Source organism: Amyelois transitella, chromosome 11 (genome assembly GCF_032362555.1).
Source record: "Amyelois transitella isolate CPQ chromosome 11, ilAmyTran1.1, whole genome shotgun sequence".
NCBI classification, from domain to species: Eukaryota; Metazoa; Arthropoda; class Insecta; order Lepidoptera; family Pyralidae; genus Amyelois; species Amyelois transitella.
In genome coordinates this window covers 6090175-6108135 of record NC_083514.1, presented here as the reverse complement: position 1 = coordinate 6108135, position 17961 = coordinate 6090175, and the positions used below count along the sequence as shown (strand labels likewise).

Below are 17961 nucleotides of genomic sequence, written 5' to 3'. Positions count from 1 at the left end.
TCATCAAAGAATTGCTGATATGTCATTGTCACACATACTACATTCATTATTTACTTATTCTCCGAAATCTCCGAGTTGGATTCCACACAGCAAGGGATTCCAATAAGACCTTTTTTGTTAAAATTAAATAAGCTGAATAGGTACCAAAATAACATTGTTTTAGTTGTAGTATTATGGCAGCAAAACAAAAAAATATATTTACCCGAAGCAAACCGCTTTTGAACATCTATAGTTCAATTGATCCTGAAGGAAAAGAGGTAAATGTGTGGGAGTTGTTTTTTTTTACTAAACAACACTAACATATCTATTTAATTTTCGCCACACTTTCAAAAAGCACATTAAAATCTTGCTACTTGAAAAGCAGAATATCGACATTCCGAAATGGTTGCAGCGGGGCTTCTTTTCCTAAGCGTATTTGTCGTGTTCTTCGGTGTGATCCTACATCACTGCGGATTGCATTATATACTAAGTAATCACTTAATTTTTTATCTAGACACAATGGTTCTGTGGCTACACGTCATGACGATACCCATATATTTAGTTTTATATTATACTTTTTGGTTTTTTAGTACCCGCATCTTAGTCAAGTGTTGATAACTGAAAATCAGCGTTTTTTTTTACTATTTCAGTGCAAAAAGATCACTGAGTTATGACTATTGTTTCAGCTCACCTTTGTTAGTTTTAAGGATTTGTTATTGTTAAATTTGTTTTGTGTTTGTAGCACTGTCAAATAAACATTTTATCTATTTATTGCTTTTTTAAACTTTTAGGTTGAAGTAAGAGAAGATGCTGAACAGTTAGTGAAGTGGCACGAGATTTCTGATGCTTTGGTGGCTGCAGGTTACTATCGTGCACAGCTTCAAGGTTTAACACCTTTTGACAAGATTGTCGGAGGTTTAACTTGGTGCATAGAGCTGTGCGATATTGATGTTGATATAAGTCTACTATTTGAAGAAAATCTCACTATTGGGAAAAAAATGTAAGCTGTTATTGAATTTGGTGAACAGATTGGATGTGATAGTTACTAAATTAAATCTTGAAATATCCAATTTTTCAGAGCATTAACAGAGAAAATAGTCAAAGTGTTGCCAAGTATGAAGTGTCCATTTATAATAGAGCCTCACCAAATACAAGGTTTGGACTTCATCAATATATATCCTCTAATACATTGGCTTATAAAATATTCAAGTGAGTTTCGAGAAGCAAAAGAAGATGAGCTACGACAATTTGCTGTGATCCAATATGAAAAAAGTCATATATTTGAGTCTGACAGAGGAATGTTTAGTCAAAAAGAAAAGTTGTTAAGGAACTTGGCAAATATTCAAGTATGTTTATTTTATGTCATTCATCTAAAATATAACCAGTAAATTTAAACTTGAAGTTACTTTTACCATCTCTATAGTTATAGCCTATATCTATGACCCCACAATCTGTTAAATTAGCATAGATCAGACAAAGTCTGCCAAATCGAAATATGATACACTACCTTAGCTGCTCAACATTTTTGTTACTACATTAGCTCCACTTTGTGTCATAGAATAAATAAACAACTTAATATATTTTTGCTTACATCTTACGAATGTAGAGTTACATGCATTGAATGGCTCATGCAACTATCATACGATGATGGAAAGTGTTATAAAAGTTGGCGAATAACAAAAATTTACTTTACGTTAAGTATTCCCATGATTAAATATCCTTAAGATGTTTCAAATCGCAAATATACCCTTACCCTTACACAACACACTAACAAAACACACTTCCACACAATATACTAAACATCAAATCTTTTTCTTTCTTTTTATATTGTTATAAATTGATTAGGTGCTAAGATTAAGGAAACACATTATAAATGTTTTCTGGAGGTGGGCATTGACATCTGCAACACAGTTTCATAACTTCTGCAGATGTCATTGTTATCCTATGTTACTTAAATTGTACTTGTTCTTGTTTCCAAATAAAATATTTTTCATTTCATAGCTGCAACCTGGGGCTTCGTTCTTGTGGGAATTTCGGGATAAAAAGTTCTCTGTGTTATTCCAGGTTGTATTCTACCCATATACAAAATTTCATCAAAATCTGTCAAGTAGGTTTCATGTGGGGTAAAAAACACAAATCATTACCAACTTTGGCATTTATAATATAAGTATGATTAATTGTTTGGTAGTTTATTTTTGTTAATAAATATTCTCAATGTTAATAATCACTATCTCATGAAGTCCTTTATAAAGTTTTACCTGACAACTACAAATGTTGCTGATAGCACTTTATCTTTCAGAATTTGTACAAACCATGCAGGGTCCGGAAACGGAAAGGAGCTTTAACTGGCAATGAGTTAGAACAAGTGAATGCAACACTGTCTGAGTATGATCAGAGGATGCTGATGCATGTCTCGGTCAATAAAGATGATGCTAATAAGGATGATGGACTTGATTTCTTAGTAAGTATAATTTGTACAAGTGTTGCCCTGTTACAGATAAAAAACAGCTTCTTCTGATGTAAAATATTTTTTTTTAATCTGCCCAATCAATGAAGAGCAAAGTGTAAAAAGCAAATTCCTTGGAATAATTTAAAAAAAGTTTAATTCATAAATGAAATGCAAAATGTATATGTGGGATTCATCCGTGTTAATAAAGCTATCTGTGATAAGAAAATATTCTGAATTATTTTAATGTATTACATTGTTAAATTTATTTTCAGTACGACTATGAAAAGACTTTAGCTGATCCATCACAAATAACTACAGAGGTGAGATTACATATTCTATATTGCCTCCTGACTTGGGTTATGATTTATTTAATTTATGAGTTGCTGTTCTAGAAAACATAAAATAAATAAATATAAATGATAGTTTAAGGTTCAATTAGTTAATTACACTTTTTGTCCCACAGGCAGATAGGATCAAAGATCAAGGTACTAATGTGGACTCTGCTGAGACTAAAATACATTATGCTGTCTTACAATCAGAGCTAACAGGAGAACTTCCCAAAGAGCTGGAGATGAGTGAAAAACTAAAATACTCAGAAGACGTAGAAAGACTGACTAAAGCTATTGAAACAATGGAAGCAGATGTGCAAGACTTTAAGAAACAGCATGAGGAGAGAATGGAAAAGGCAACAATGAATTATACAAGCATGGTAGCCAAGTTGCAAAAGGTCACGAAGAAGCTCATGAACTCTGACGATAACAGGTAATTTTACGATTTCTCAAATTTTTGCTATTGATTGTATTGTCCTGGCACTCTACTGGCATAATAATACATACATACGATAGCAACCTGTGATGATTTTAATCTCAATTCCATTCAGTTGAACATGGCCATTTAGTCTTTCCGAGACTTTTGGTTGTGTCTGCCCTATTAGGGATAATGACGTGATATACATATGTAGTACATACATAAAATATACTTTTTATGATTTATTTTATTTATTCCAGTGAAAAAGACGTAAAGAAGTTCTTTAAATCCCTCAAGGAATTAGCACAAGAGAGGAATGAGTTGCTTCAAATCCTACAGCACAGAGATAAAGAGCATAAAAGATTAGAAGAGGAACTAAGGTACTACTATATAATACTTTTTTCCTGTAGCTCACCACTTCTTTGTTCCACCCTTTATAACTTGCTGAATGGCTTTGGTACCTATGTAGAAATGTTGTAACTAAACACACCAAAAAAGGAAGGACATATTTTTAATTCCTAATTGTCCCTCTAACAAAGTATGGTATAATTTATCTCTTTAAGTGAATACTCAGGTATAATACCTGTTAGTATAAAATTGGTGTGTCACCCACTTTACATATAACACAAGCCAATAAAATGACAAAGTACACAAGACTCCGCGCGGTCCGTCCATTTGATATAATTTATTATCCATTTTATTTAAAAATAGTCTTATCTTCTTAACCTAGGTCTGCGCAAGATCCAACAGCTAAACAAGAGGAGGTTCCGCTCACACCGGAAGAGATGAAGGAGTTCCTCGACCGGGAGTCGAAATTGAAGGAGTTTATAAGCAGCATGAGGCGGGAACTCGCGAGGCTTAACCGGGAGGTGCTGAGGTACTCGGTGGCTATTGACGAGGTGCCTGGCACCGCTGAACTGCTGCAGTACGAGAAGAGATTCATGGAGTTGTACAACCAAGGTGTGTCTTTGTCAACGAGATTTTTTTTAACGGTAAAATGTTCCTACTTTGCTCCTTTAAGGTTAATTATGCTCCAATTTTCTGATATGTTTTGTCGCTTGATATGTCCAAAACGGTGCGACATTGCGAAAGAATATAACATTACTTCACTTAAAAATTGGTTAATTTTGATTTTTACAAATTTTTCTACACTTGTTACTTAAAAAAGGTAAACCATAACATTACTGGAGCAATTTAAAAAGCAAGGCATAACTTTGCTCCAAAAGCTTCTACAATGAAGATTGGTCATGAAATATACCAGGAGCAAAGTTATGCATGACCATGGGTAACTTTGCTCCTTATTCGTAGTTTTATTATATATAATGGAATAATGGAATACCTAATTACGCTGATTTAACTACAAAAATGTGTTAGATAATATTATATTCTTTAAATAAATTTTAGTGTATGTTCATCATTAAAATCAAAACAATATTCGTAATTATTTTTTTTTGGAGCTAATATTGGAGTAAAGGACCATTCTACGTTAAACTTAATAAAAAAATACAGATGTAAATGAAGGCCAAGAATGAGTTGAATTTCTTCCGACAGATTTGAATTAGACTAGGTTATCTCTTTTTTGGATATTGTTCAAGAGAATTAAACGAGAAAGTGGCGAGCAGTTAGCTGATCATAAAAATGAGCTAAATAATTTTTAACGCCTGTTTAAATTATTTGCGATCAAGTTTTCTTTAAATTGAAGTAGTTTGTTAAAAACACCATTGTTTTGTTTCAGTTGCCTCAAAACACAGGGAGACCAAGCAGTATTACATATTTTACAATACCCTTTACGAAGTCAAACTTTATACCTCCAAAGAACTTAGTTTACTTAATTCAATCTTGGATAATTATGAAGAGTAAGTATTAAAATAAAACCACACGAGAATCCCAGACTTCAACAATTTCCTTTTTTTTATTTTGAACAGCAATATACCTATATGTCCGAAAATAAATTAATAATGACATCATGTATATCTTTTTCTCGCAAAAACAAAATTGATAGTTTTCCTTTTATTCAATAAATTTAATCTTAAAAAATGTTTACTTACAGAGCGATGTCTTCAGCTAGGAAACGTGAAGAGTTCATGTCACAATTTGAATCTATAGTGGATTGGGTGAACCAGACCGTTCGGAAGGTGGAAGACAAGTACAAACAAGAGAGGGAGACTAAAAACGCATTGCACGCGGAGTATTCCCGCTTGCTGGAAGTGCAGAGGCAGTATGCGGCCGCGTTGAAGAAGTTGGCAGAGGAAAGGCAGAAGTTTGGCCGCCAAAGTTGACCAAACAGTTTAGAAGATTGAGAGGGTAGTGTGCAATTTATTATTTCGCTAGGCTTTGTACGTGAATGGGCAATGAAAGTTGTATGACTAAATGCTGTGTCTATCTGTTATGTTCTGTGCTTAGATTGAATCTTAAGTGGCGAGAAACATTACATGCTAATTTTATGTTGCTGACTGCAAAATTATTGTATATTATTATACCAGTGTACTACAAAGAATTTTCGTAGAAATTTTATGCAAATCCATTGATTTCGAATCGAAGACGAATCAACATGCGATCAATCATTTAAATGTAACCACTGGTTTGAAGTAGCTATTCATGTGGTAATAAATATTTACTGTGAAAAAATATAACTCGCATTTTGTAACATCTAATATAATATTTCTGTTTTCTGAAGAATCCAATGATATTAACAATTGCCGATAAAAATTTAAAATACCGCAAAATATAAGTTCTATTTACGCGTAAAAGAAATGTTGCTAATCTAAACATGTAATAAAATTATAACAAATGGATGGATGGATGGTTTCCTTATCCATTTTACGGAAACTGTTGAATGGGAAAATTAGCTATTATTGTATTAACAATTTACATAGGGTATACACAACATGTAGTCAAAAATGCAATCTTTTTTAACGTGCTCGTCATGAACATGTCAAAATATTTAGTAAAAAAATTGATTATATGAAACAAACCACCTACTTTTTGCTTCTTATATTAACTCCGTTCACGCTAGAAATGACAGCTAGATACTTATGTTGATGTATTAGATAATGGAATTCCTATTTATGTGAATTTTATAGTAATATATACTCTAGTCTAAGAAATTACGATTTTATACTTTTATATCCATTCCAAGGGCAAATATTGTTATCAAACAATTGTTATGTAATATTTTATTGCTAAGACTGATAAAAGCTTTTTTATTTAGTTTCCGATATGTACTAATACATAAGAGTATTACTTAATACAGTTAATTTAAAATGAAACAACCTTGTTTGTGTAATTTTATTGAGAAATATAAACAATACTCCTTAACATTTACTAAATAGTGAATTAATTACATTTTACCAAAGTCAGAGAGATTCCTATAGATTGCGATCTACAATCGTGTGCTCTAGTATCAGGAAATATATGATTATAATATTCTCGATGGTTAAGTACATAATGACGAATATTTACACGATGAAATTCAGATGTTGCCACAAGGCTTCAGCACTTAAAGCGTAGTGAGCACATCGCCGTGCGTATGCACTTTGCTATGCGACGTGTGACTATGTCCATGCGTGTGACTGTGACTATGACTGGAGCCATGGCCGTGACTACTCGGGCTCGACTTCTTGTACATGGAGAAGGATACCAGCTCTCTATTGGCGTTCGTCATTGCCATAGAATGGGAAACAACGTCGTAGCCGAGTAAGCCATGGAGTCTGTTGACGACGACAAGTGTCAGGCCCTTTTGCGTGACCCGCACGGTGCGTTCTTGGTCGTTGGAGACTGCGATTGTCATCCCGAATGATGAGTTTAGCTCCTGGAAAATGAGATGAGATTGATTATAAGAGATTACAAAACTAAGAAAAATATCTGCACACATATAATCACGTCTATCCTAGTAGGAACATATATCCCTTACGGGGTAGAAAGAGCCAACAGTCTTGGTTCAATACTGATAGGCCGAAGAAAAAATGATTACTTAATGGCGCCTTTTATTCAAGATTTTTTAGGCTGTGTTATACATTTAAGACTCTTTGCGACTTTTACAGAGGGGACTTTTATAGAAACACCAAAGTTTACAAAACTTAAAGATAAAAATGTGGAGACAAATAATTGTTCTTATTAAGAGTATGGCGCCTTTTATTCATGGTCTTTTACGCTTAAGTATATACAGCGACGATAAACACCTGCCTAATTTTGTGAATACTGTACTATAACAGTGAATAAGAAACTTTCAATAAGTATATAATGAATTAAAATTCTGATATTCACTACGAAGTGCCATCAGCTGAGGGGATGGTAACATTCTTTGCATTTATTGCTATAGAGTTTTGGAAAGATAATAAGATTTATGAAATAGGTAAACTTATCAGAAAATATGACTGGTAAAGGTTCAGGTCAAAAGTACCCGAAACCGCCGAGCTTGCATGAAGAGAGCTATGAATGTGGATGAAGCAAAGGAAGTATGCAGCGATCGTGGCAAGTGGAAAGAGGTAGTCCCTGCCTACCCCTCCGGGAAAGAGGCGTGATTTTATGTATGTATGTATGTATGACTGGCCTTTTAAAAGCCACCTGGTTTTTTTAGTCTAACTCTGGTACTCGTTCCATTAGAACCCTCTTGTCTAGTCCCTCAGTGGAGTATTGGCTCTCGCTTCTCTACAAAGAGTTATACAACTGGCCTTTTGAAGCGTGTTCACAACCCTTACGGATGTTAAGCAACGGGCCGTGACTTTCCATAGTTGAAACTACTTTTTTTACCAATGTTATACGCCTTTTACCCATATAATGCCGACATAGGTTTGATAACTTAAAAGGCAACGTTTAATTGTTTCGATTTTAGATGCACCTAACAAAGATCAAATACGGAAAATTTTAACCTGCATAGAATGCACGCGTCATTGTTGTTTTTTTAATTATGATTATAACAAAAAAAATTACCCGCACTAAAGTGGCACGTTCCTCGCTCTTGAGCCCGTAAACAGTCGCGCCTTCATCCTTTGATAAATGTGGAGCGCTCAGACTGCCCATCACCATGATATAAGGCATATTGCGTGGTTTATCGTGTTCGCGGAATAATCACCGACAAATTACCGACTTCATTTTAACAATAGGCTATTTGACACGGCGATAAAAGCGAGCGCGTTTATTGTCGCCACACGCCGGGTAGGCACTACACTACTGCAGAGTGAGAGACAATGTGATTGAACTCCAAGGTATAAAGAACCTGCTTACGTGGTTGACGGTGTAGCGTATGTGTGTGTTTGCTTTTGAATGTGGTCGCATGACGTCGGTCGGCACATGGCCTTCACGGGTGCCTGCACAGCGCCCGCGCCGCTCGATGGTCATCGTGTCTCGTCTAGTAATTTGCAATGAGATAATTGCTGTGATAAGAGAAAACGGTCAAGTACGAGTTTGAGGGTGATGATTTTTTTCAAAACATTGTTATTTTAGAACCCTTGAATCACAATTATGAGTAAAACTTATAGAACTATAAATTAATGTTTACCATTTTTTATTCCGTAAAATTGTTAAACACGTAGGATTATTTTATGCATGAAGACAAATTAATTTTATTTTAAAATGATTGTAACTGGCCTAAAATTCTATATTTTATATTCACAAATTAATGACAATGACTTTGAAGGCTGCCTACCTACTTTAAACAATAACTTAGTTTTTCAACACGTTTGTAATAATTTGTAGCTTTTACGGTTTTATTCAAATTCTATAAACATGAGTCATTCCATGAGTAGTCCCAGAAACATCCAACTAGGTAATTATATTTCTCTAGAAACTACAGTTTCACACATAAAGGCTAGTTAAGTCTACTCTCGGCCTTCCGAATCTGAACCTACTCGTCTTCCTTAACATAGATACCTACATAATATGTTTTAGGTCATGTTCATTACTTCCAAGATCTAGATTCTAGGGAGATGCCAAGGCACAGAGTAACGAGGCAGTAGGTAAAGGTCGCCCGTTTACTGTTTGAAGATTGTACTGCATATGATATCACTACGTCTGATGAACGAGTAAACCACTTTGTTTATAAAAATCTAGCTGTAGTTAATTCACACCATTTTCATCATAGGTCTTTCATTTAGTAGGAACTACGTCTCTCAATTACCAGATTATAGCTACTCGCCCGCACTCCCCTATTTGTTTAAACGGTTTGTAGAGGTGTAGGAGTGCGTAATCTTACAGCTCAAAACAATTAATATCAAATTTGTTTTAGTATTTGAAACCTACCAGAAAGCTAGATTGGTTTTTGTCCAAACCATGGCAGAGTTGGCTACGAGAGCTACTAACGTGAAATGTCTGGAAAGTGCTGGTGTCTTGGGTTAGTAAGAAAATAAGCCAACCAGACTTTTAATAAACTTTTCTAAGGATATCTCCTCATAAACAAGTTAATTGAAGGTTGGGGTTTTAGAGGTAAATTCTACGTTTGTTTTAATCAATAGGTAGGTATTCAGCTTGCCCTGGAAAATTACTATAGGGCGTAACAGGAAAAATGTATAAGTAGATTTAATTTTGTGCCGTGTGGTGTGTGGCACTAATAAGAAAAGCGTAGTAAAAAATAGGACCACACCATTCTCTCATTAAGTCAAACAGCTAAACGTGGCCTATCAGTCTTTTCAAGACTGTTGGCTTTGTCTACCTCGCAAGGGATATAGACGTAATTGGGGAAAGTTGTCTATAAATCTGAGAATTTACGTTACGTTGGATGGATTTTGGGAGAAAGCTAAAAGCTAAGGGTTAGCCAGACCTTGAGATACACTTAATCACAGGATACATGACTTCTACCTAGCTAATTTTAGGTGATAAGAGGGAGGAGGCAGGAGATAGCTAATTAAGACTATTCCGTCAGAACTCCTCAGACCGTTGCTGTCAGACGCGTGTAGCACAGTGCGGCAGTGCGCGGTGGTGGCGGCCGCGCGCCTTTGCGAGCACGACGAGGACATCGCCAGGCAGATGCTCAATGGCGGCATGCTCACCATCACGCTCGAGAACCTCAACAAGTATAACGTGAGAATTATTTTTAAAATAACTTTCCTAAACATCAAGCGATTCTGCCTTAAAAAATATTATCTTTAGAATTTGATTCTCCAATCTCTCGGTCTCGACCGCTGAACTTCGATCAAGTATGAAAGTTTTTTATTAGTTTATTGTGGTTTTGAAAATATTTTTATAGTTGATCGAAGCTGCTGACCGAAAACAACCTCGGGCAAGTTGTATCAGTATAAGAAATTATAGCTATTTAGTAAGTACAGTATCGCACAGTTGCATTGCATGATGCCTGTACATTTACAATATAATAATGCCCACATACTAGGTACCTACGTATTCAGTAACTGGAACACCTTGCTGGGAAGGCATGGTAAATATTGGTAGTAAATAAAAAATATTGGTCCTATCCTAGTTACGTTCTCACTTAAGCCAAGACACATCAAAATTCTTTGAAGCATGTGGTCAACTAGGTATTACAAGGTATCTATACTTACTACGTTCGTGTTGTTTACGTACGAGTATACTTACCTAATGATAGATTCATTCTGTTTATTTATTCTTGTAATTTAGGTCATAATTATTCTTTGCTTACAGGTTTATTATAAAAGATCTGCGCTGTACCTCCTAAGAGCGGTAGCAAAGTGCGTATTGTTTTTATCTTTTGATTGATAATTTAGGTAGGTATATAAAATGGTAAAATATTTAGTAGTTTGATATTTTAGGCACAACGAAGAACTGGCTGGTGCCATAGTCCGTCTGGGCGCATTAGAACACATTGTTTCTTGTCTAGAAGATTTTGATACACAAGTAAGTAAAATAAATAATATGTTAACAAAAGGAACATAGAGTGAGAATAGGGCAGCAATTTGATTACGCAGAGACTTTTTGTATAATATAGGGAATTATGAATAGGGAGACAGAGGATCATTTGTATCTTGTAGTATTTTTTCTTAGTACCTACTTCGGCAAAGTAAACTTTGTAGCTTCACATTTAAAGGTGAAAGAAAATGCAGCCTGGGCTTTAGGCTACATTGGGAAACACAATGAACAATTAGCCGGTCTGGTGGTGGACGCCGGTACCCTGCCGCTATTGGTGCTGGCCTTCCAGGAGCCAGAGATCAGCTTGAAACAGGTATAAAAATTACAACAATGTTGATTTATCTTATTTGCTAATACTATAGACCTACTGTACACCTTGCGGTTTCTATAGTGGCTTCTACAATGCAACTTTTACAGTTTGCCGTCCGCCTGCCATCGCTTCTATTTATTATTTTTCTACTTCACGATGTATGTAAGAAGGATAATACTTATTAGGTTATTGTATTACAAGTAGATAAGTACTTGATATTCATTGTCCATTTTTTTCAAGTCCAAGTTTGTGAATGCTAGATACTTATTTCAACATACATAACTAAGTAGATTTCTTTTTAAATACTAAAGTCTTCTTAATAGCGTATTATTTCATAGATTCCGCTATAATCATAAGCGTAAATTGCAGATATCTGCTGGTGCCCTGGTAGATCTGGCCCAGCACAAGCCTGAGGCGGTGGTGGACGCCGGTGCGATTTGCCATTTGGTGCGAGGACTGGAAAACCAAGATCCCAAGTTGAAGGTGCGCAACATTCAACAAAAACTAAACTAATACTTATGCAAAAATGTCTGTCCTCTAGATTGTTTTATATGATAAACTAGCTTTCCGCCCGCGGCTTCGCCCACGTGTAATTCGGTTATAGGTATATAGCGTTTTTTAATGATCTCGACAGGGCTTTTTCTTCCACAGGCTGAAATCTTGTTACAACTGGAATTAAATATAGCCTGTGTTACTCAGGGATGATGTAACTTTCTAATGGTGAATGTTTGAAATCGATTCAGTAGTTTCGGAGTTTATCGATTACATGTGTAAACCAACAAACATATAAAAAAATACATTGTTCCTCTTTATAATATTAGTATACATACAAATCTATAGGTATAGAAAAAGTAAAGCGAGACAAAATCATCGTCTCAAAAGAAAAAAAAAACAGGATTTATAGGACGAAGAGGCCTTACAGGTTTCCTTCTGTTTAAGTATTTGCGTCTGATAGTCATCATCCCATGTGAATGAGCTGATGATGGAAGGTACAACTCCTCAACGGTTAGGAGTTGAAAGAAAATTCTTACGAAGTTATACGTACATGTGAGGCTATTAGGTTGACCTGATAATAAAAAGTAAATCTCATTAACGTTAAGAATTTAGGTGAAAATGGATGCGGACAAATTTCGTCTCTTCACTTGTTTCCTTTTAGCTGTTTGTATGGGTAGTGTTAACACAAAATAGGGATTTAAAGGCGTGATGTTATTAATGTTATGCATGTATGTACATAATTATGTATGTTGAAGAGACGACTGAAAGTTGTCATACAAAGTCTTTTTTTTAAGGATGGGAAATCATCAAATGACCTCTCCCGCTCTGGGTGGAACGGAAGGGAGTGTCAGACTTTTACTGACTAAAACCCACCTCGTTCCTTCAGTTGCCCTTTGCGTTCCGGGGCCACGGTATCTCGTTAGAACTTTCCCGCAGCCCCGGCTCAGTTTATCCCGTTTCCCCCCCTTGGGGGTTGACATTTCAAAAATCCCTTCTTAGTGCTCACTTATGTTACTAAAGGAACCTCTGTTCAAAATCTCAGACTCCTATACCGAGCGGTTTCGGCTGTGCGTTAATAAATCAGTCACCCAATCGCACCCCCTAAATCACGATTGGAGGGTAGTTTGAAAAAACTTATAATATCAAACATATTTACTTGCCTATGTACGTGTTCATGCCAAGTTTAAAGTTTATAAAACCAAGGAATAAGATTTTTCATAGAAACGTTTTTACCCCTTTTCCCCCCCTTGGGGGTTGAATTTCCAAAAATCCTTTCTTAGTGCTCCCCTACATATCCCAAGGAACCTACATTCCAAATTTCAGCTGTCTACGACCAGTAGTTTCGACTGTGCGTTGTCTGTCAGTCAGTCACTCAGTAACGGAAGAGTTTTATATATATAGATTAAGATATGCTACGCCGCCGCAGTAAGTGTACCTACTTTGTATTGAAGCAAAAAGTTGCGATAGCATAATTGTAATTAGCTAAATTTTCATCTTCTTCTCCTCTTCTTATCGTCTTAACACTGCGAGAGTTTTGTTTAAGCAAGTCGATAGACGAAGTCTGTAGGCAAGTTTAATAGAGGAGCCTTAAAAATTCAACCTAGGTATCCTTCTATTAGATGAAAGGTAGTAACCAAAGCTTTAAGAAATACAGACATCTTTTCACATAAAATATTTATTTGAATAACTGAAACATACTTAGGTACTATTAACCTACCTATATCTACGTTAATAGTACCTAAGTATGTTTAAGTCTTTATGATGTAAAGTATTTATAATCAAACAAAATTCTGTTTCGTAGCGAAGCACGCTATGTGCGCTGGGCGCTGTGGCCGGCGCCCGCTCGGAGCTGGCGGAGGCGGTGGTGGCGGGCGGCGCGCTGCCCCCGGCGCTTCTACACGCAGGACACGACTCTGCGCCCGTAAGACGAGCCGCCGCCTGCTTGCTGAGGGACATCGTGAAACATTCTATTGATGTAAGATATGCAAACCACGCTTTATGAGTGTTAAAAGCAGTGAACGGAGCAAGTTTGGAGCTGTCTATATTAATTAATTAAGTATTCGATGGTATACTTAGAGAGTTGTAAATGTTTATACCAAATCAACAACTTCAATGTCATCCTGCCTGTGCAAACGCATTGCTTTTTGATGCACGTGGAGTAGAAGCAGCAACATCTTGTTCACGTGCCAAGATGTATAGTCCAACACTAGGAAATGCAGATTTATTTTAGCTTCACAAAATCTACTAAAAACACGCTTTTCTTAAAACTAACATATAAGTTAATACTAACATCCTATGAATTTAATAATGGCCCGCCACATAATATTTAATTATTTTAAACCAGTTAGCGCAATTAGTAGTGAACACTGGCGGCTGCGGGCCGCTGGTGGAGCTGCTGAACGAGCCGGCGGGAGGCGCGCGCGTGCCCGCGTGCATGGCGCTCGGGTTCATCGCCGGGCAGTCCGACCAGCTTGCCATGGCTGTTATTGAATCTAAGGTTGGTGGTGTTACGTGGTTTTTGTACATAGTACATACCTATCACTTTGCCCAACATACAAGAACGTTTATATTCCATAAACGTTTTTGTATGTTGCGTAAAGTTTGCAACTGAAGTTGTCAATCCACAAATTGAAAATTTACAATCATTTTTTTGGCGACTTCTGTTCTGTCTGATTTTCGTGGCCTTATTATCAGGAAAAAACTACTTGAATTGTGGCTTTTGTTCCTACTAAGTGAAATGGCTTACCTAAGCTATTCTCATAATCGACTTTCATTGTCAGTTTTACGTTTTCAGGCAATACCAGGTTTGGTGGAGATCCTGCAGAACCCGGAGGCGGAGGACGCGGAGCTGTGCGCCGCCGCGTGGACCATCGGCCACATCGCGAAGCACTCGCCGCAGCACAGCCTCGCCATCGCGGTGGCTAACGCCTTGCCTAGATTACTGCAGGTGCTATCAAGTTCATATCATAATTATAGCTTTTGCGTTGCGGTAATTACCAGAAGTAGCCTATGTTCCTGCATTTAACTACCTACCTATTTAACTACCTATATAACGACCTACCTACTATAACTCTTACCTTTTAAATTTCATCAAAATCGGAACAATAGTTTGAAAGTTATTGATTACAAATATACAAAAAAAGTTGATTTGTAGTTTGGACTACATGATACTCACTGACTGACTGAAAATGTAAAATCCACAGCCGTGCCACAGTCAAAAGCTTGAAAGATTCATATGGAAATTAGAAAAGACTTTTCATGTACAAAAGTTAATGCAATAATAATTTAATTTCATTAGCGATTGCAACAAGTGACAAATTTTTTTTACATTCAGTTGTATACAAATCCAAAATCTTCGGGAGAGGTGCGTGCCCGAACATCCTGTGCATTGAAGCAATCTCTACAGTGTTGCTTGCACCGGCCAGCACTGGAGCCTTTGTTGCATGCTGCACCTGCTTGCATTCTCAAATATGTGCTAGCTCAGTATGCTAAGGTATGATTGTTTTTAAAGTAACAAATAACTTGCTCAATATATTTTATTAACAAAAACAGGAACAATAAACTTAATAACATCCTATATTATATAATAGACAGCAAAGTTTTAATATACAGGGCCATCATCTAAATTATCATCCTCTTCATCATAATCCTCTCCATTGTCAAAGTAGTTATTTGCATAGTCTGTGCCATCATCTAACTCAAATTCTTGTTCTTCCTCATCTTCTATTTCTTCATTTTCATCCTCATTTTCTTTCTTTATTTCATCTTCATTTCCAGCTCTTTTATTAACTTCACTGGATTCTTCCATTAATTCTTTACTTTCAAGTGTTTGTAACCTTTTGGCAATATCTTTTGTATCATCTAACTTTCGTTTGCGCGTCACCCGGACACGACCAGTTTGCGGCCTTAGCTCTGCCGGTAAATGACTCCACACACAATCTAATACTTTCCCCTGCTTAGCATTTAAAGCTAAAAGTTTATACTTATCTGAATAACGTTCAACACCGTCTGTTTCCGCCTTTGGCTTCACGTAAGCCGGCGACTCATGCAAGTACTCAATGAACTGGTCCTTAACAATCAACATGTAGTCTGTTGCTGCGTCGTATGATAGAGGCAGAGGTTTAGCTTCAAGTTTTGGAAATAAGGGTGGAGGCGCTAAAATAGGTGAAGGGTTATCGCCTCGACCAATTCCTAACGCCTGCAGCTGTTCTTGTGTGAATGATAAGCCCGCGCCTCTTCCTCGACCACGTCCAGCCATATTGAATTATTATAAATATTATATATAAGATTACAAAAAAAGTAGTTACCCAAATTTACTGCATTTAAAACAATAATCCTGAGCGGCGAACTTGTAGACAAAACAAACGAACAACATGCATGGCATGCCAATGCCAACTGTCATTTGTGTGCTTTCTGACAATGACATTACATTTGATTTGATTATGACATAAATCAATGCACAGGCAACAGGCTAAAGTGTAAAAACAATTGACTTTAAGTTACACACATGCATACGGCCTCCCTGGTATTCTTTTATATATCTCTTTGACGCTAGCTGCAGCAGAGTCGCTGCTCTCCTCCGTTCAATGTCAAGCAGTACATAATTATACTTCCGTTATTCGCAGATATTGCCTAATGATGCTAGAGCCAGAAGGTTATTCGTTACAACGGGTGCTTTGAAGAGAGTGCAAGAAATAGATGCGGTTCCAGGGACGTCGTTAAAAGAATACATAAATATTATAAACAGCTGTTTTCCGGAAGAAATCGTTCGGTACGTTTATAAATTAGGTACCAGATTTTTTGATCTTGGCTTAGACGCAGTTTTTATCGCGTGTAATATTACCGTTGTTCCGATTCACATCATAATAAAAAGTGAAACAGCGATAGCGAAGGTATCCAAAAAGTAAAATAGTTTGGTCATTTCATCAAAATTGGTCCAGCGGCTTGACCTTGATTTCCTTGTTGTTTCTGATTAACCCCCATTTAAGGTCATTGAGGCTGATTTTTGAAAAAGTAGCCCCTGTTATTGAGTCGATGTGCATACCAAATTTTATTAAAATCGGTGCAGCTGTTTGGTCTTGAAAGAGTAACATGCATGCGATAGTCTATCGCAAAGTGAACTGTAACTTAATAATGGATTGTAAATTTTACTTAAGGTATTACACCCCTGGGTACTCGGATTCGCTGCTGGATAGAGTAGAGGCTTATACCCCGCAAGTAAGTCCTATACTTACTATAATAATCAAATTCTTGCAAAAGTAGGGGGGGCTCAAGAGATAGATGTGCCACCTCGCTTTGATTGGTGTATGGGAGGTGGCCCAGGTATATCCTGAGCTGTGTGTACTTACTATTTTATAGTCATAGTCCATACCCCTTGCGGGGTAGACAGAGCCATCAGTCTTGAAAAGAGTAAATGGCCACGTGCAGCTTAATGATGATGGAATTGAGATTCAAATTAATATGCTGCAATAATTTCTTCTAGGTATACGTACATATGTTGTCTGTCAGACAGTAACATAACCCTTTTATATGACTAGTTGTAGAAAATTATAAAAAACTAGAGGCCGCCCGCGACTTCGTCCGCATGGAAACCCTATCAATCCCGCGGGAACTCTGGGATAAAAAGTAGCCTATGTGTTATTCTGGGTTTTCAGCTACCTACATACCAAATTTCATGGTAATCGGTTCAGTAGTTTTTGCGTGAAAGAGTAACAAACATCCATACAAACTTTCGCCTTTATAATAGTAGTAGGATCTATAAGTAAATTTTAACTTAGTATGTTATTCAAATGTTTAAGCTGTAGTATAATATTACTGTAAAGTTTCATAAAAATCGCGTGAAAGAGTTATTAAGACACGAATCCTTAAAAACTTGCATTTTTCTAATTAAGGATTGATTAAGTATTATTATTAATTTCAGATACCGGAGTTATTTACAGACAGGGTGCCCAGTGATTGTCAAAGCGAGTTAACTATAGAAAATGGAAAATAAACTAACTTTCGGACGAAATGAAATCTATACTTAATTTATAAAATAAACATTTATTGAATTTACACTAATTTTCTTTCATAAGAGTCCATGTGGTGTGCTGTACTTGTACGGTTCTTCCACCTATTTTTGATGATTCCACAATCATAGATTGTCCAATAACTCTGTAACTGA

At 36.4% G+C, this 17961-nt stretch overlaps 4 protein-coding genes across 9 annotated transcripts; 2 read left to right on the top strand and 2 right to left on the bottom strand.

Moving 5' to 3' along the window:
* Positions 1-74: 74 nt before the first annotated feature.
* On the top strand, positions 75-5672 carry LOC106134956 (coiled-coil domain-containing protein 93). The gene is made up of 10 exons (XM_013335109.2): positions 75-257; positions 771-979; positions 1058-1325; positions 2279-2440; positions 2701-2748; positions 2892-3190; positions 3436-3555; positions 3906-4135; positions 4911-5031; positions 5226-5672. Exons 1-10 carry the CDS (start codon positions 174-176, stop codon positions 5452-5454), a joined length of 1770 nt encoding a protein of 589 aa, XP_013190563.2. The 5' UTR covers positions 75-173; the 3' UTR covers positions 5455-5672.
* LOC106134905 (sperm-associated antigen 6) lies at positions 5360-17816 on the top strand. Of its 5 annotated transcripts, none has more exons than XM_060946402.1 (14): positions 5379-5479; positions 9402-9506; positions 10035-10192; positions 10769-10815; positions 10897-10981; positions 11172-11306; positions 11673-11786; positions 13600-13773; positions 14143-14295; positions 14593-14745; positions 15133-15291; positions 16424-16569; positions 16955-17015; positions 17719-17816. In XM_060946402.1, the coding sequence occupies exons 2-14, from the start codon at positions 9446-9448 to the stop codon at positions 17788-17790; spliced, it is 1518 nt and encodes a 505-aa protein (XP_060802385.1). In that variant the 5' UTR covers positions 5379-5479; positions 9402-9445; the 3' UTR covers positions 17791-17816. The 5 variants fall into 5 exon arrangements, with proteins under 5 accessions (XP_060802388.1, XP_060802385.1, XP_060802386.1 ...); XM_060946401.1 differs by lacking the exon at positions 5379-5479 and adding an exon at positions 8624-8942; XM_060946405.1 differs by lacking the exon at positions 9402-9506 and having other exon boundaries at positions 5360-5479.
* Positions 6432-8590, bottom strand: LOC106135131 (dual 3',5'-cyclic-AMP and -GMP phosphodiesterase 11). 2 transcript variants are annotated; one of them, XM_013335334.2, is made up of 2 exons: positions 8402-8590; positions 6432-6986 (listed from the first exon to the last, which is right to left on the bottom strand). In XM_013335334.2, exons 1-2 carry the CDS (start codon positions 8513-8515, stop codon positions 6675-6677), a joined length of 426 nt encoding a protein of 141 aa, XP_013190788.1. In that variant the 5' UTR covers positions 8516-8590; the 3' UTR covers positions 6432-6674. The 2 variants fall into 2 exon arrangements, with proteins under 2 accessions (XP_013190788.1, XP_013190789.1); XM_013335335.2 differs by lacking the exon at positions 8402-8590 and adding an exon at positions 8108-8359 and having other exon boundaries at positions 6437-6986.
* LOC106135130 (DNA-directed RNA polymerase III subunit RPC7-like) lies at positions 15317-16196 on the bottom strand. The gene has a single exon (XM_013335333.2). It carries the CDS (start codon positions 16054-16056, stop codon positions 15400-15402), a length of 657 nt encoding a protein of 218 aa, XP_013190787.1. The 5' UTR covers positions 16057-16196; the 3' UTR covers positions 15317-15399.
* Positions 17817-17961: the final 145 nt, after the last annotated feature.

Coding starts and splice junctions, on each gene's coding strand:
- LOC106135130 (XM_013335333.2), bottom strand. CDS start 16,056: ATGGCTGGACGTGGTCGAGGAAGAGGCGCGGGCTTATCATTCACACAA.
- LOC106134905 (XM_060946401.1), top strand. CDS start 8,903: ATGAGTCATTCCATGAGTAGTCCCAGAAACATCCAACTAG. Junction 8,943..9,401: donor TCCCAGAAACATCCAACTAG/GTAATTATATTT, acceptor AATTTGTTTTAG/TATTTGAAACCTACCAGAAA. Junction 17,016..17,718: donor TAGAGGCTTATACCCCGCAA/GTAAGTCCTATA, acceptor TATTAATTTCAG/ATACCGGAGTTATTTACAGA.
- LOC106135131 (XM_013335334.2), bottom strand. CDS start 8,515: ATGACCATCGAGCGGCGCGGGCGCTGTGCAGGCACCCGTGAAGGCCAT. Junction 6,987..8,401: donor TACGCTACACCGTCAACCAC/GTAAGCAGGTTC, acceptor CTCATTTTCCAG/GAGCTAAACTCATCATTCGG.
- LOC106134956 (XM_013335109.2), top strand. CDS start 174: ATGGCAGCAAAACAAAAAAATATATTTACCCGAAGCAAACCGCTTTTG. Junction 258..770: donor TTGATCCTGAAGGAAAAGAG/GTAAATGTGTGG, acceptor TTAAACTTTTAG/GTTGAAGTAAGAGAAGATGC. Junction 1,326..2,278: donor GGAACTTGGCAAATATTCAA/GTATGTTTATTT, acceptor TTTATCTTTCAG/AATTTGTACAAACCATGCAG.